Here is a 16,029-nt window from a genome sequence, read left to right on the forward strand (position 1 = left end):
ACTAATTAGAAGAGACTTATCATATACTGTCTTTGTTGTTTTCACCTTTTTTTTTTTAATTTAAAAAAAAAAAAAAATTGGGCACAAGGTCTCACCATGTTACCCAGGCTGGTCTCGAACTCCTGGGCTCAAGTGATCCTCCTACCTCGGCCTCTCAAGTTTTCATCTTTTTAGGTCAAAGGTTGTAATACAATTTGACAGTAAAATGTATATTTTATTGGTAGATTAGCAAAGTTTATAATTTATCTTGGGGACAGAATTACTCGAGGATTGATTTTTCTTTTTCTTTTTTTTTTTTAATGTCTTGAAACACTGATTCAGTGTTGCTTTGGCCAAAATCACCTTACCTATATAGAAAGAAAACTCATTGGGTTGCAAAAAGACCTCAACATGTAGCATCACAAATAACATGTCATACTAGATGGGTTGGCCGATCCCTGGTGTGTAATGAGTAACTCACCCCTCCATAGAGGCAGTTGCTGACTTTAGCATCTGCTGCCTGGCCAGAGGCTGTGAGGGCTTTGGCCCTGCCACAATGTGGCCATTTATCACCATAGCGGGGAAGGACACTTGCAGCTGGCTTGGATTAATGGCTCTCCCAACCTCCTTCCCCACCCTGAAAAAAAATTATATCAGGGATTCCTGTAATGGGCCAAAGCTGTGTTCCTGCTTCTGCTCTGGGATTACCAGCCTTGACTATGCTGGAATTCCCTGTACTCTGGCCGGCCACATTTTTGTTCCCTACAAGAAGAGGAACTAAAGTGAAAGTCCCATAGGTGGTTGCTAGATTCTTAACTCCATGCAATAGAGTTCTCTGGCCTCTCCTTCCACCCAGTGTCCCTAGTGGTTTTCCAGGTATATATATTTTTTCAGCCCCTTTCTGTTAGCTTAGAAAGCCTGAGCCAGTAATGAACCTTTAGGACCAGGTGTTATAGGGGGCAGCAGCATAGATTCCCAGAAAGCAGATTCTGAGCAGACTGACCCCTTGGCTTTTCTCATACCACTGCCAAGCAACAGGTCCCTTTAGTGATCTTAGGCTGTATGTGGGGGACTTCAACTCTTGGGTGTCTGAGATAAAAATTTTCTTTTCTTAAGATCTACGACTCTTGAAAAAGAAGTTCCTGTCATCTTCATCCACCCTTTAAACACTGGATTATTCCGGATAAAAATTCAAGGAGCCACTGGAAAATTTAATATGGTCATCCCTCTTGTGGATGGGATGATTGTCAGCAGGCGAGCTCTTGGTAAGGTCTTCATATGTGGCTGAAGAGTTACATTTTCTTTCTCTTTATCATTTTTATAAACCAAAAAGAAGTCAATATAAGGAAATGGTGATAATTACTTAATAGTTTCCACATGTAGGAAATGGTCTGGCTTTTGTTAAAAAGGGAGCATGTTTTGTTCTTTTTTAATCTGTCCTTAATCTAGTAAGTGTAAGTAAAACCTCACCAACTTCTAGTATTAAAATATTGAAGACAGCTGTTTGTCATCCAGGATGGAAAATAGGTTGTTAGACTAGATTTTTATTCTCCTTTTCCTGTCATTGTGTGTTTCTTGTGACAGTTTTATCTTGGCACTATGTCTATCTCTCTGGGGATGGGAAGTTTGCAAGTTGAATGAAATAGTTTGAGTATGCGTAGGGTAGTTCACCTGAATACTTATAGTTCACCTACCTAAGTGACTAGTTTTTAACATTTATTTTAAAACTCTCTATTTTCAAGGCTTTCTGGTGAGGCAGACTGTAATTAACATTTGTAGAAGGAAGAGACTGGAGAGTGACTCCTACAGTCCACCCCATGTCCGCCGGAAACAGAAAATCACCGACATTGTCAACAAGTACCGGAACAAACAGTTGGAGCCAGAGTTTTATACTTCACTTTTCCAGGAGGTTGGACTCAAGAACTGCAGTTCTTAGACCCCTGAATTTCTAAGACTGTTGAACTCCAGTTCGGGAACTGTAACACAGCAGAACAGTTTGATAGGTGATCACTGTAAAAATAAAAACAAATCACTCCCAAGAGCTTACTGTTCAATCACCAGAATAGAAGAAACACATTATAACCCATTTGATAGAAGACTTCGGGCTGTCTAGTGAAATGGGCTCCCAGACACAATCATATTCCTGCTGATCATGATGATATAGATTTTAGCCATAAACTTTCTTTTAAAGGTGACAATTTTAGTTAAACATAAGCCTTTTGAGGAGAAAGGCTTTTATGCATCTCAGTTAAACACGTGCATTGGTAGTATCAACAAATTTGCAATATAGAAGTTGAAGATAGTTTTATACCTCACTTTTTAGGAGGTTGTATTCAAAATTAAAATCTTTCTCAGAATCTTCCAGGACATTTAAAGACTCATGTTGATAGCATGGAGGAGAAGGAAAGAAGTCACAGCCTTCTACTCACTTGTAGGTCTTCTTGTCATCCAGCTGTCACACTGACAAAAAGAAAAGATACATGTTTTTTGCTCAGATAAGAAGCCTGACATTAAAATATGTCATATTTTTTTCTCCACATTTCAAAAAGTTGTCCTTCTCATCACTGCACAGATCTGTCTGAAAGCCTCAGTTTCTGGGCCACCCAGGAACAGATCAGAAATGGAGCATGGCCTTGTCCTTTAATGGGGATACAAATAAAGTTTGTGGGGTTAAAAGTTTTAAGATAGCAGTGATACCCCCACTTTCTCCATTGTTGTCCAGCGGGGTGACATAATGACAGGTTAAACATTTTTGATTCATTCATTAAATATCATTTAAAGAAATGTAAATTCACAATAAGGGTTGAAAATTATTTGGTTTCATCCATTGTCTCTTATTTCAGGACCAAGCAGCAAACTGCAGTAGTTTATGAAGGATTCTAAAATGGGGTTCAGGAATAGCCTCTCAGCGCTACTAATTCAGATCTCCCAGAGAACTACTGGATTTCCTCATAATTGACAAAACATGAGTGACCATCTCTTTGGGTGGCTACTGTTAGAAATGGCTGTTGTTGTCATGTTTTCTGGACTTTGCCAGCCAACAGATCCCTGCCAGGTTTTGGAAATACTTCTGTTACCTCGCTGCTACTTTTCTGCAGGGATAAAACTTTTGAGGTGGCCAGACCCAGAACATCCTTACAAGGATTCCTGTTACAGTGCTACAGTATACACTGCTCATTTATCCTATTCTCATGTGCTTTCTTCTTTAGTAAGATTATTTTATGTTAAGAAAATAAGTGATATTTAAAGTCCAAAGAGAAATGATCACAGTTGTGTAAGGGGTGTTTTCCCCCTTGAACTCTGATGTCAGTAGACTGTGGGTCAGAGCTGCGACGATCTGTTTGGTTTGATGTTTTGGTGGGTTACTTAGGGGGCGGGGATAGTGTGGGACCTAATTCCCTGTGCAAAAGTCTCTTATTCCAGAAGTATGCATTTTGCCATCTATAAGCAAGAAATATGGGCATAGCAGCTCTTGGTTTAAAGTTTGCCATAACCTGTTCTTCATGTTTGTTTTAAGCTCAGGTAAAGATAACCTCCTCTTTCTATGACTCCAGTTTCCATTCGGGTTATAGTATTATTATTCAATAGTTGATTTTCTTTTTAAGCTGGGCAATAAATTGATGTTTCCAGATGGTAGCATGGGAGAGGGCATTCGGGATACAGATGAGCCAATTCTACCCTAAAAAATGTTCTAGTGGTTCACAGGAACAAGATGAGGTTTAATAACTTTCAAGGTAATTCTAGATTGACATTTTGAGGGGAAAATGGGCTCTTGTTCTAGTTGAAGTGAGCAGAGAAGGCTATAAATTAACATGTAACTTACAACATTGCAGAGGTTAAAAATAACTGATGTAGATGTACTTCTTCAGTATGATTCTTCAGATCAGACTTTTACCTTTGGCATAGTTAATTTCAGAAAAATATGCTGTGTGTGTGTATGAGGGTTGGACTTGCTGATCCTTCAGTTAGGTCTAATTTCTGGCAACTCTTTGTAATTCCAATGTATCTGATACGTAAACAATGATGTTGAATGCATTTGTGATCTGGGAGACTCCCTGGTCTTCCAGGGAAGGAGGGATGTGCAGCCCCTGAAGGCATGAAACTCCCAGTGCGTACGGAGCCAGTGGACTATGGGATACCCGTACCGTACCTTACCAGGCGCTGGTTCCTTCTGCTCAAAATAATATCTGCCCAAAGAGGGAGTGCTAAGAACCCTTAACTCATCAGTGGGACTCGGCTGGCTCCTGGAGGGGGTCTGTGACTTCAGGTATATCAACACCGATGCCGGGGGTAATTTTTGTCCCATCTCTATGGATCTGAGTTCATGGTCACTGTGTTCACCCACCTGCCTGTGTTAAAAATCACTGAGTAGAATAGCACCAGAGGAACATATTTAGCACCTAATATTAATATTTTGTAGTCCATTTGATAAATTTGCCAGCATATGTTCTAGCCTCTGGGGGAAAGCCAGGACCACTTTTGTCTGTGGCTTAAACAGTTCAGTTGCTGTATCTGTTGAGTGTGCCAGGGGGTGGGTGAGTGTGGCATTCTGTGAAGAGGAAGGTGGTGAGTAAGGTTGCCCTTCTGCCTTCTTAAGTTGCAGGAGGGAGCTTTTCTGCTCCTCTCTGGTTGGGAGCACTGAGGACAGTGAGGAGGGCTTTTACCTTGTTAATCATTTCCTTATTTAGCTAGCTTTCCTTTTTGTCTAGGGCTTCCTCCTGAGACCCTCTTCCATCCATTGGGCCTTTGAAAGAACTAATGACACACACACACACACACACACACATACACATACACATACACACACATACGCATACTCATGCACATTTTCCTTCATTTCCATATCCTTTATTTCAGGGCAGCCCATTTTCCTCTGGATTCATTGATAAATACAAATACCCACACCTTTGACCAGTATTGTTGGTTACCTGCAGGTTCTGTGTGTGAGGCCTTCATGAATAGTTACTTTCTCCATACACTAGGGAAGCATTTGTCAGAGTCTTCAGACTGGGTTCTAGAGAGGCAGAGTCATTTCTTCTGGAAGGTGGAGCTTTACCCAAAGTGAAAGTTAGCCTTGCTCAAAGATGTGTTTTGTGGTAGTTGGTAAAAAAGAAAGAAAGAAAGAAACACGTATTGGAGGTAATTTGACACTCCTGCTGGCAGTAGTTCTCTATTCACCATTTTAAAGCCCATTCAGGTTCTGTCTTCCTGAAAAGAACTGATTGCTGTGTTTACATGAAATGACGATTGATTGGAGTCAGATGGTCTGTTTTAAAGATTTTCATGACAGCCTCTTTTCCTGAGTTGGAGAGATTGGAGGTGGTCCATCTGTACGAAGTGGAATCAAACGATGGGTTTCTTAATAGCTGAAGAAACCATGTACTTACAGTGTTTTTCTCAGAATATCAACTCATGTTCTTTTTTAATGATGAGGGAAAAGGTGTAATTTGGGATTCCACAGTGCCTTGCATATAGTAGGCGCCCAGTAAATACTTGTGGAAGCAAACCAAGTTTCCCAAGTCCTCATCTCTTACAGTGACCAAGACATCTTTCTCCTCTGAAGGGATTGGCAGTTGTGGCTAAAAAATAAGCAGTATCATTATTTGCTTGAAATCATATATACAGTTTGTATGAATTTCAGTATGTTGCCAAGACATGCTCTTTTTCTTATTGTATTTTCTGTAAATATTTCTGGCACTGAACTGTAAAGTAAAGGCAAAGTGTAAATATGAAGGTGTACCCGTGCCCCTTGCCTCCTGTGTTTCATCTTCGTCGGTTAGGGAAGAAGGTCCAGAGGTTTGTTTGTATTTATGCCGATCCTTTGTCCAGAAGCCCATGGAATATTGAATGTAATACATTTAGTCCATTAAATTTTAAGGAGATTCTTATCTAATAACTTTGTGTGTGCTTTTGGATACAGGCTGGGGGTTTACTCCTACACTGGTGCTGTGAATTTTACCCTTCCAGGGGATAGCTCCTCGGCTTTGGCTGCCCTGTATAATTTAGATCTGTAGTTTAATTGAACATTAAATGAGTATTTCATGAAATACTCAAAGTTTGATTAATTTTAAGAAAAATATTTGGCCTTCTCTGCTGGAAGGAGCTTGTATAATTAAAACACTGCCAATAGAGGCTCACCTTTCAGAGGCTGGGAATTGCTGAGGAGATAGATACTTACGTTATGGGAGTGAAAGTGCCGGCTGTGCCCTCTGCTTGCAGAAAATTTGAGCCCTACCAGGGCTAGAGAGTCAGCAAAGTGGGGAGATGCAGAGATCATCCCCTGCTGCCCACTGCCCCCTTTGTGTAGAGCATCTTGGAGCCAGATGAGCACCTTCAGGCCTAGATCACACATAGAGGAGTGAATGGACCACTTGAAACAACCATGAGAACCACTGTGGTCATGCCTGTGCCAAGAGCTGCTGACGTGTGCCACCCTCTGAACTGTGCCTGGGAGCTGCCTACCTTGCAGTGTCTGTTCTGCCTGTTCTGCCCACTCACAACAGGACCTCCAGCTGGGCCTAGTGGCCAGGGAAGCTGACCACAATATCCCTGTTTTGGTGTCTGGAAAGGTTTTGTAACCAGAAAAAAATGTGTGCTCAAGCCTTTCCCAGCTATGCTGCTCAGCTCTCTCCGACCCCAACCCCTTCAGGACCCGGTGCCAGGGAACCACTCCCAACCCAGACCGCCTGCTCCTCCTCTTGGCCTCTGGGCCTTGCATCAGGTGCCCCCTGCCAGGGCACTGCTCCTCTTGGACACGCATTCTAGTCCATTTTCCCAGACTTCCTCTTGTAGGAATTTTGGCCATCCCACAGCTGGGCTAGGAGTCTCGAAACCATGCCCCAGCTCTCCCAGCCCCTCCCATGCTCTTATTTTTTCCTGTTGCTGGCCCCATGCGCCCTTCTCCTTGAATTGGTGTCTTTTCCTATAAGCGGGTTTTCTACTCCATGTTTCTCCCTAGGTTTACCGCCCACTTCCTGCAGCTGCTCCCCCAGCCTGGACCTGGGTTTGCCTTTTCAACAGGTGCTTTTAAGTCATGAGATGCCGTGGTCTGAAAATCAAGCCTGTGTCAGAATCATTCTGGTTGCTTATCAGTGTGTTGAATCCCAAGCCACACCCCCACCCCCAAGAGGTCTGAGGAGACGAAGGTGAGCCTGGGAATTGGCATGTTTAATAAATACACTCCAGCACCCACCCATCTGCTGGCAGCTTTAGGCAGGTGGTCCAAGGGTCCTTTTGGAGAATACCGTGCAGCAGCCACTCCAGTGGGAAGTCCGAAGCAGCCTTTCTGCCGTGGTCTGGCGCATGGAGGTTTACTGAATACTTCATGAGTGAACGGATGACAGATATGAGAAGATGAGGATGGCATGTGGAAGTGTTCTGGTCACTCAGGAGATAAAGGAACAAGATTCAAGTCGTTAGAAGCCCCTCACAGAAAACCCTAATAAGGAAAGGCACAGAAGCTTCCAGATTAAGTAATAATCATTTATAGTCATTTAATCTAGTAATCATTAGAATAATCTATGTGTTAGATTTTAAAAGTTTTAAGTGGCAGCCCAGTGACCAATCCAGCCTGGCAGACGTTTGGTTTAGCCAACAGTGCTTTAACGAGGTCTGACCCAACATTTTAAACTTGGGAGATATCACATAGAAATCTAGACTTTTTGCCTGGCTTGGGAAAGTTAGGAGTCCTGCAATAATGGACCTGCATTTCATTCATAGCAGTTATTGGTGGGAGCTGCCATCACTGCATGCTTAGGATGCAGTAAGCTCCACCCAGTTTGCCGCAGTCCACAGCACTCCCACAGTGTGGATGTGGGCACACACAGCTGGTATTACAGGACTTGGGGACCTGGCTGGCTCCTGGAGGGGCTCTGTGACTTCAGGTATATGAACACCGATCCCGAGGGTAATTTTTGTCCCATCTGTTTTTCTAATTTAACAAAATTATCTCCATCTTACAAGAAAGAGGGTCAGAGGGGTGTCATGAACCCAATAGCTACTGGGCTGAGATTCAAACCCAGGCCTGCCTGGAAACCTGGGCTTTTAAATTCTCAGCCAGACTCTGTCTCACTGCCTGGCTTCCCACCCTTTCGCCCAGAACACCTCTCCCTCAGAGTGTCCCCTGTGTACTTTGCCTGAAGGACACTGTAACTTCCTTGTTACCTCACAGCTCAGTCACAATTGGGCTGAGAGCAGAGCATGGCCCAGCCTGCCAGGTCCCTTGGGGCAGCCCTGCCAGCCCAGCCCAGGCTGGCCCAGCTTAGCCACACATGCACCATGAGGTACCCTTTGATGCCGCTGGTGAACGACCTCACATTTTCTTTCCTGGTTTTCTGGTTCTGCCTCCCTGTGGGTGTGCTGTTCTTATTGATCATCTGGCTACGCTTCTTACTTAGCCAAGGTGAGCTGCTTACCCTGCCCAGGCAGGACCTTAATCCTGGAGCTGGGCAGGTGGCCGAATAGGCCAGTGTGTCCTGAAACAACTGCAGAAGGGGCTTCGTTCAGTCATTTTATATAAGTGCTGGCTTAGATACAAGCAGTCAACTCTTCAGTGGAAAGGTGGTTTGGTTGTTTAGGGTTTCTTAACCTAGAGTTCGAGAGTGAGTCCTAGAGTTTGAACCTAGAGTTCGAGAGTGATCTTTTGAACAAATTAGACAGAGGTTATCCCTCCAGGAGATGAACTTCCAGGTGCCCCTTTCAGCTGGGGCACAAGGCTCTGTGAGCAGAGCGTGGGCTGGATTTCAGCTCACTGCTCACCCTCTCGATTGGGTGCTTTTGTGCAGTAAACAGCTTGTACAATAGGATACAGCAGCCTTAGGCATTTTTCAGGTACCTGCAGACCACTCACTGTTTTCTGCCTAGGTCATGTATCAGAAAGGATCTGGCTTCTTTGGGAGGCAGGCTCATGGAAGCCAACTGACATTCACCCTGACCTCAGCATGGGAGCAAGAGGAGCAGGAGGTGGGACCAAGCTGGCTGTGGAGGAAGCTAGGGGTGGCTGGGCCAGGATATGGCCTGGCTGTGTGGCAGGAGTGGGACTTATGCTCCTCTGGCATGTGTCTCCCTGAGCATCCCCTTCAGCAAGAGGTCTCTTCCTGCTGGGCACAGTGGCTCACGCCTGTAATCCCAGCACTTTGGGAAGCCAAGGTGGCCAGGTTGCTTGAGCGCGGGAGTTTGAGACCAGGCTGGGCAACGTCTCTACAAGGAATACAAAAATTAGACAGGTGTGGTGGCATGCATCTGTGGTCCCAGCTGCTCAGGAGGCTGAGGTGGGAGAATTGCTTGAGCCTGGGAGGTCGAGGCAGCAGTGAGCCGAAATCGTACCACTGTACTCCAGCAGACAGAATGAGATCCTGTGTCCCAAAAAAAAAGGCCTCTTTGTGGGGACCACTTGATCTTCCACCTCCTGCTGCTGAGCGCCATGACCTTTGGCCAGCTAGGCAGGGAGGGCGCAGCACATGTTGCCAGCAATGGTCAGATGTTGTTGAGGCGGGGTGAGAAGTCCCTCCCCACACCCCCACTAGCCCCATGATCTCAAATGTAGGGACTTGAAATTGTGTAATTATGGGGAGTTCCTAGCAAGAACCTGGGATGCCCTCTTGTCTCTAGAAAATGTTTATTTAACGTATATTCTCCTCATAGTCCCAGGGTAGACCACAGCTCTCCCTGAGGGGTACAGTTCAGGCATTGGGCCCCACAGCTGGTAGGGAGTCAGACTTGTTTGCTACTGGTGATAAAAGCTGTCTCTCTGGACTCTGGAAGACACAGGTTCAGATTTCATCCTTTTTTTTTTTTTTTGAGACAGTCTCACTCTTGTCACCCAGGCTGGAGTGCAGTGGCATGATCTCGGCTCACTGCAGCCTCCATCTACTGGCTTCAAGTGATTCTCCTGCCTCAGCCTCCTGGGTAGCTGGGATTACAGGTGCGTGCCATCACACCTGACTAATATTTGTATTTTTAGTAGAGATGGGGTTTCACCATGTTGGCCAGGCTGGTCTCGAACTCCTGACCTCAGGTGATCTGCACACCTCGGCCTCCCAAAGTGCTGGGATTACAGGCGTGAGCCACCACACCTGGCCTCATCCTTGCTTCTTTTATTATTATTATTTTTTTCGAGATGGAGTGTTGCTCTGTCGCCCAGGCTGGAGTGCAGTGGCGCAACCTCAGCTCACTGCAAGCTCCGACTCCCGGGCTCACACCATTCTCCTGTCTCAGCCTCCTGAGCAGCTGGGACCACGAGTAGCCGGGACTACAGGCGCCTGCCACCACGCCCGGCCAATTTTTTGCACTTTTAGTAGAAACGGGGTTTCACCATGTTAGCCAGGATGGTCTGGATCTCCTGACCTCGTGATCCACCTGCCTCGGCCTCCCAAAGTCATCCTTGCTTAATAGTTCCTAATAATAGTGAACCTATTTGCAACACTGACTATGTACCAGGCCTTGTGCTCAACACTGGACATGCATAATCTTATTTAATCCTCAGAATAACCCTGCATAATAATACTTATATCACAATTGGGGAAACTGAGGCTTGGAGAGGAGAAGCAACCTGTCCAAGGTCATACATCTGTGAACTTAAGAGAGCCAATTGTCTGCCTTCAAATCCTGACTCTGTCACCTACCAGCTGCGTGACGGTGGGCACCTCTGTGAGCCTTGCTTTTCTCATCTACAAAATGGAGACAACACTAGTACCTGGCCCCTGGGGTTGTGACAGGCTCCAGTGGTCGATACATATCAGGTGCTTACAGGGCAGGGCACACAGTACACATACACACCTGGCACGTGGTAGGTTCCTGTAGGCTGAGAAAATAATCCAACCAATGCTGGTTTTGTCAATGTGGGAGGAAATGTAGGTGGCGTGGCTTTGGATGCCTTCTTCGGAGCGGAGACATTTCTCCTACCACCCAGGTCAAGGCCTGCGGCGTGAATCTCCTCCGGCATTCACTCTGCTTGGAGGCCCAACTCCAAAACCATCCACAACCTACCCCACCCCAAGCCCTCCGCAGACTTTCTCCTGAGAGGCTGTTTACTCCCTGGTGTCATGTGGCGTTTTGAAATAAGTCCTTTGTTAATTTTGCAATGAAGAGAAACCATCCTTAAAGGGAGGTGGGCATTCCTCCCTCAGGTTCCCCATCTTCTAAAATTCCCGATATTATTGTGTGTGTTTTGCGCTTGTGCTGGGAACTGACCCAATGTCAGGGTTTGGAGGGCTAAGAGGGGTCAGGCCACCCAGACCTGTGGTTTTCTATTCTGCTGTGGATTCCTTTATTGGAATCAGTTTGCCTGAAATCCAGTTTGAAAAGCAGACAGGAGTAGCTCTGCCGCCTCCTCCCCATCCCCACCCCCCCAACACTCCTGCTGGCTCCTCAGGGCAGTTTCAGGCCTCAGAAGACAGAGGGTTAAGTGTGGAGTACCCGATAGGATGCACTTTCCCAAGTCGAAGGAGGAGCAAGTAGGGAGGAAAGGGGAGCTGCCTGATGAAACTGGCACTGAGGCAAAAATGATAATGGGCAGCTCAACTCCTGCAGAAGCTGGTCAGTGGAGGACAGTGCTACTGTCTGACCATGACATGGCCATAAGGTGGAGGAAGCCACACACCCCCTTCAAGGGGAAGATGCCCTGCTGCCAGTATTTTACTTTTGCGATTTGAAAGGAGTTTGCAGAAGGATGAAGGGAAATCTCCAGAGATGGGTTTGGGGCTGAAACAGAAGAGTGGTGCGACAGCCCCTCATGGTGGCCCTTGGAGCAAGGTGTTCAATTCAAAGCGCCTTTAAATCCCCTGAGTCCAAACGCACCCAGTGGGAACTGTGGAGTGGGGAGGCTGAATTCGCATCCAGTAGCACCACTCCCTGGCTGTGAGCCTGGACAAGTGATTTCACCATCCTCATCTGTAAAGTACAAAAAATACTAGTAATTGACTTCAGGAAGTTGTTAAGAGGATTAGATGAGAAAATGAATGTAACAACAGTTCGCACATACTCTATGTTCAAAAAATACTCTCTCTAGTGAAGAACAGTCACTTCACGCCATCCTACATTTTTTTTTTTTTTTTTTTTGAGATAGAGCCTCACTCTGTCACCCAGGCTAGAATGCAGTAGTGCGATCTCAGCTCACTGCAACCTCCGCCTCCTGGTTTCAAGCAATTCTCCTGCCTCAGCCTCCCGAGTAGCTGAGACTACAGGTCCACACCATGCCCGGCTAATTTTTGTACTTTTAGTAGAGATGGGGTTTCGCCATGTTGGCCAGGATGGTCTCGATCTCTTGACCTCATGGTTCACCCGCCTTGGCCTTCAAAAGTGCTGGGATTACAGGCGTGAGCCACCATGCCCGGCCCCTACTGACTTGTAAGACATACTAACTGCCAACACCGTTGAAAGCCTGTGCCAAGTCCTGTGCTGAATTTTACATGTCTGTCTTCAGTTAACCCTCATCCTAGAAGATGCTGATATTATGCCCATTGTACAAACAACCTTTGTTACTTCCCTGCAACTAGTGAAACAATGTAAGAGTTTAGTAAGAAAAATAATCTTCCCCATCCCCTCCTTTTTCTCACCTTACCTCCCCAAGATGAGTCTGTCAGCAAACTCGTGCACATGCTTACTAACGTGTGCAGGTTTTCAAAAAGAATTGGGGAAGGGGGCAGCATTTGCCTTTCTAAACAAAAAGATACTACATTTCTCTTCAATTTGCTTATAATATACCATAGATATCCTGCAAATCAGAAGATACAGATATGATGCAAACATTTTAACAGCTTCACGACAAGCCGTCAGACGGAAGGTCTGGGTCTCCATGTGGTGTGACTGTGCCACAGCTTAGTCACCCAGACCTCTTGTGATCTGTGGACGTGGACACAGTTCCCAGGTGTTTTATTGTTCATGTGTGTGTTTCACCACAAAACAGTGCTACAGTGGAGATCCTTGTGCCTGTGTACTCAGATACTTGTTAATGAATGAACTAGTGGACAAATGCCTGGATGGGTCAATAACTGTGTCGCTTCACTGCCTCCTCCTGGCCCATGCCCAGTACGGTATGTCATTTGCTCACCTATGTGTCCTCCCCTCTAGTAGATGGATATGGCCATTTTCTGAGTTACAGGAACAGCCTTCTTTCTTGGTCCCTAGTCACCCTTTAAGGCCCTGAAGACTTCCTGAGGCTTCAAGGCTGGCTCATAGGATTCTGCCTTGGCCTTACCCTCAGACAAGGCTGCAGGGACACCCAGGCCTGCCAGGGGACTCCTTCCTGGGTCAGGGGTGGGAGACAGCATGTGATCAGCCAAGAGGCCTTGCCTCATGTCTCCACAGATTCAGAGGAAAATGACTCCGATGTATGCTTGGATTGGGAGCCCTGGAGCAAAGGCCCGGCCGAGTTTTGCTGGAAGGGGACACTCCACGGCCAAGAGAAGGAGAGGCCCTGCTGGTGAGCCTGCTGTGCCAGGTGAGGCCCTTCCATGGGCCAGGGGGAGCCTCAAGGCCCATCCAAAGGCTTGGGCAGCTGCTATGTGGGCAAGAGGCTGCCTCTACCATATTAGAGGTATATGCTCCCTGGCCATGCTGGACAACGGGCTCTCTCCAGCATGTGAGAGCCTTCTGCCTCATTGTGGGGCAGACCTGGTGTTGCCCTGTTGGAGGACCAGCCCCCCTGTGCCACAAGGAGCCTTTACAAAGGTCCCCTACCCTTTACCCTAGGGCCTCACCCTCCACCGCTCTGCTGATGGTCTTTGGCCAGCTGTTCCCTCAGACATCTGCGTGAGGCACTCCCTCACCTCCAAGGGCTTGCTCTAATGTCACTTTTTAAGCAGGGCTCCCCTGGCCACCCTATTCGATATTGAAGCCCTCGCCCCATCCTCCGCATCATGCTTCTTACCTTGCTCTGCTTTCCTTTCGCCGTAGTACTTACCGCCTTCTAATACATTTGATCATGGCTGCATCCAAAGCCCAAGACACTGCCAGACACACGCTGGAGGCTCAGTACATATTTGTGGAAGGATGACATGGTGTGATTATTATTGTTACAATGGCTGGTATCCTTGGGGGCTCAACAGGTACCAAGGCCTGTCTTAAGTGTTCCCCTTCCACAAGCTTACTTATGAAATCCTATGATGGGGATATGATTCTTACCTCCATTTACAAATGAGAACATTTACAAATGAGGCACACACACACATACTCTCATGTGAGGTGTCAGGGCAATCAGATGTTGTACCCAAGAGCCTTCGCACCCATTGAATTCCTAGGAGACCTCAGCCATTCCAGTAGGGTTAGATGCCATCTCTATACCAATGGCCCCCAAATGTGTATGTCTCATCTCATCTCCTCCCAAGCTTTATTATCTGTCTGCTTGACACCCTCTCATGCCTAGAATAGGAATCTTGATTCTCACTGCCACCCAGCCAAGCAAAACAGCACCTTGATCTTCTGCTAGCTTTTCTTCATCTCCATGAATAGCACCACTGTGGATTGATTCTGTTGCTTGAGTCACAAACCTGGGAGCCAGCCTTCTCGCCTCTCTCTCCCAACTCTAATCTCCATCTCTCATGTGTCCACCTTTCTCTGTCCCCTTGGCCACCATAGCCTGCCCTACTCTGAAGCTGGTTCATGCAATGTGTTCACTAGCCCCCACCCTGCCTGAGTGGAGGGAGGAGGTGGTGAAAAGAAGGGCCCCTCACCTACCTCAGTTGTAGTGATTTTTAGCCTTCTGGGTCCTACCTTGACCACTGAGGGCCCTTTTCCCAGGAAAACTCACTCCTATATATGCCCTCAGAGATTTGTGGATGGGGCCAGATCCACAGATGTGTAACCTGCAGCGCCACAAGGTCCCAGGCTCAGAAGGGTCCCAGGCTTGGTTTCATGCTTGGCTGTTGCTGTGTTGAAATGCTTAATTTTTGAACAAGGGCCCCCCCCCACCGTGTTAATTTGCTATTGAACCCTGCGAATTATGCAGCCTGACCTGTTTTTATATCATTTGTGGCATGAGAAAAGATTTTCAGACCCTGCACAAGAACCCTATCCCATCTGTCCAGAGCCTTTCCCACCCCCATCACTTACCCGCCTCTTTCTTTCTTTTTTCCCTTTTTTTTTTTTTTTTTTGAGACAGAGTCTTTCTCTGTTGCCCAGGCTGGAATGCAGTAGCACAATCTTGGCTCACTGCAACTTCTTCCTCCCCGGTTCAAGCAATTCTCCTGTCTCATCCTCCCGAGTAGCTGGGACTACAGGTACACGCCATCACGCCTGGCTAATTTTTGTATTTTTAATAGAGACAGGGTTTCACCATATTGGTCAGGCTGGTCTCGAACTCCTGACCTTAGGTGATCCACCTGCCTCAGCCTCCCAAAGTGCTGGGATTACAGGCATGAGCCACTGCGTCTGGCCTTACCCGTCTCTTTCTTACTCTTTTATCCCAATGGCATCCCTAGTCCCAACCTTCCTTTTGTTTCTAGTTTGGTTTTCCTGGAGTCAGCAGGGCAGTGGTAATGGCAGAAGTGGATGGGAGAGGCTTGCCAGGGAGGCAAAAGGACTTTGGCAACTGTGGTGCCTCCCTGGAACCCCCAACTCATCTCCTCTTCAGACCGACATGCAAAAGCCTCCAGAGGACCCAGCTGTTCTCCAGCATCGCGGATGACCTCCAGCCCTCCAGGAAGCCGCCCAAGTCTGGGAGGGCATGGGAGCAGTGAACCGGCCCACTGGGAGAAATTGGCCAACTTAATTCAGAGGGGTCTTAAAGCAGGGCTGGGCCGGAGGGTGTGGGTCCATATTAAAGAAGCGAGGGGCTTCCCATGCCCGGGGGAACCCTGACAAACCTACCAGGCCTGACCAAGTCGTTCATTCAACCAGCGTAGGTCCGAGACTCAGCCCTGGCCCCGATTCAAGCCATCTAGGACCCTCTTGGGAAAGCCCAACCCTTTTCTCCATCTGTTCAATGGGGATGGGGGACTTGCTCTGAACTTCCATTCTCTGATTTCAAACTCACTCCTTGATTGGACTTCAGGCTGATCTTAATAACAAATATTTGATAAATAGCTGCAGAGTGTCTACCAAGTGCCTAGTTTG

General features: G+C 46.8%; 2 protein-coding genes across 13 annotated transcripts in view; both read left to right on the forward strand.

The window, feature by feature from the left end:
• LOC116270809 (ral GTPase-activating protein subunit beta-like) overlaps window positions 1-5,872 on the forward strand; it is an 80,396-nt gene extending 74,524 nt beyond the window's left edge. For all 7 annotated transcript variants that reach the window (XM_031656761.1, XM_031656760.1, XM_031656763.1 and 4 more), the window contains 2 exons: window positions 1,096-1,244; window positions 1,722-5,872. In XM_031656761.1, coding sequence (XP_031512621.1) covers window positions 1,096-1,244; window positions 1,722-1,915 — 343 coding nt within the window. In that variant the 3' untranslated portion in view covers window positions 1,916-5,872. The remainder of the gene's footprint in view (window positions 1-1,095; window positions 1,245-1,721) is intronic.
• A 1,171-nt stretch (window positions 5,873-7,043) lies between these two features.
• Window positions 7,044-15,782, forward strand: LOC116270810 (adipogenin). 6 transcript variants are annotated; one of them, XM_031656768.1, is made up of 3 exons: window positions 7,044-8,380; window positions 13,285-13,399; window positions 15,396-15,782. In XM_031656768.1, exons 1-3 carry the CDS (start codon window positions 8,179-8,181, stop codon window positions 15,451-15,453), a joined length of 375 nt encoding a protein of 124 aa, XP_031512628.1. In that variant the 5' UTR covers window positions 7,044-8,178; the 3' UTR covers window positions 15,454-15,782. The 6 variants fall into 6 exon arrangements, 5 of the variants coding, with proteins under 5 accessions (XP_031512628.1, XP_031512629.1, XP_031512632.1 ...); XM_031656769.1 differs by having other exon boundaries at window positions 7,063-8,380; window positions 15,420-15,782; XR_004179074.1 differs by having other exon boundaries at window positions 8,109-8,380; window positions 13,285-13,513; window positions 15,420-15,782.
• The last annotated feature ends 247 nt before the right edge of the window (window positions 15,783-16,029 follow it).

This window comes from Papio anubis, chromosome 16 (genome assembly GCF_008728515.1).
Source record: "Papio anubis isolate 15944 chromosome 16, Panubis1.0, whole genome shotgun sequence".
Taxonomy (NCBI): domain Eukaryota; kingdom Metazoa; phylum Chordata; class Mammalia; order Primates; family Cercopithecidae; genus Papio; species Papio anubis.

What these genes read in the sequence shown, in the direction of transcription:
- LOC116270810 (XM_031656768.1), top strand. Translation starts at nt 8,179, where the DNA reads ATGGCCCAGCCTGCCAGGTCCCTTGGGGCAGCCCTGCCAGCCCAGCCC. An exon ending in ACGCTTCTTACTTAGCCAAG is followed by an intron (nt 8,381 to 13,284) that starts GTGAGCTGCTTA and finishes ATGTCTCCACAG; the next exon opens with ATTCAGAGGAAAATGACTCC. An exon ending in GAGAAGGAGAGGCCCTGCTG is followed by an intron (nt 13,400 to 15,395) that starts GTGAGCCTGCTG and finishes TGGCATCCCTAG; the next exon opens with TCCCAACCTTCCTTTTGTTT.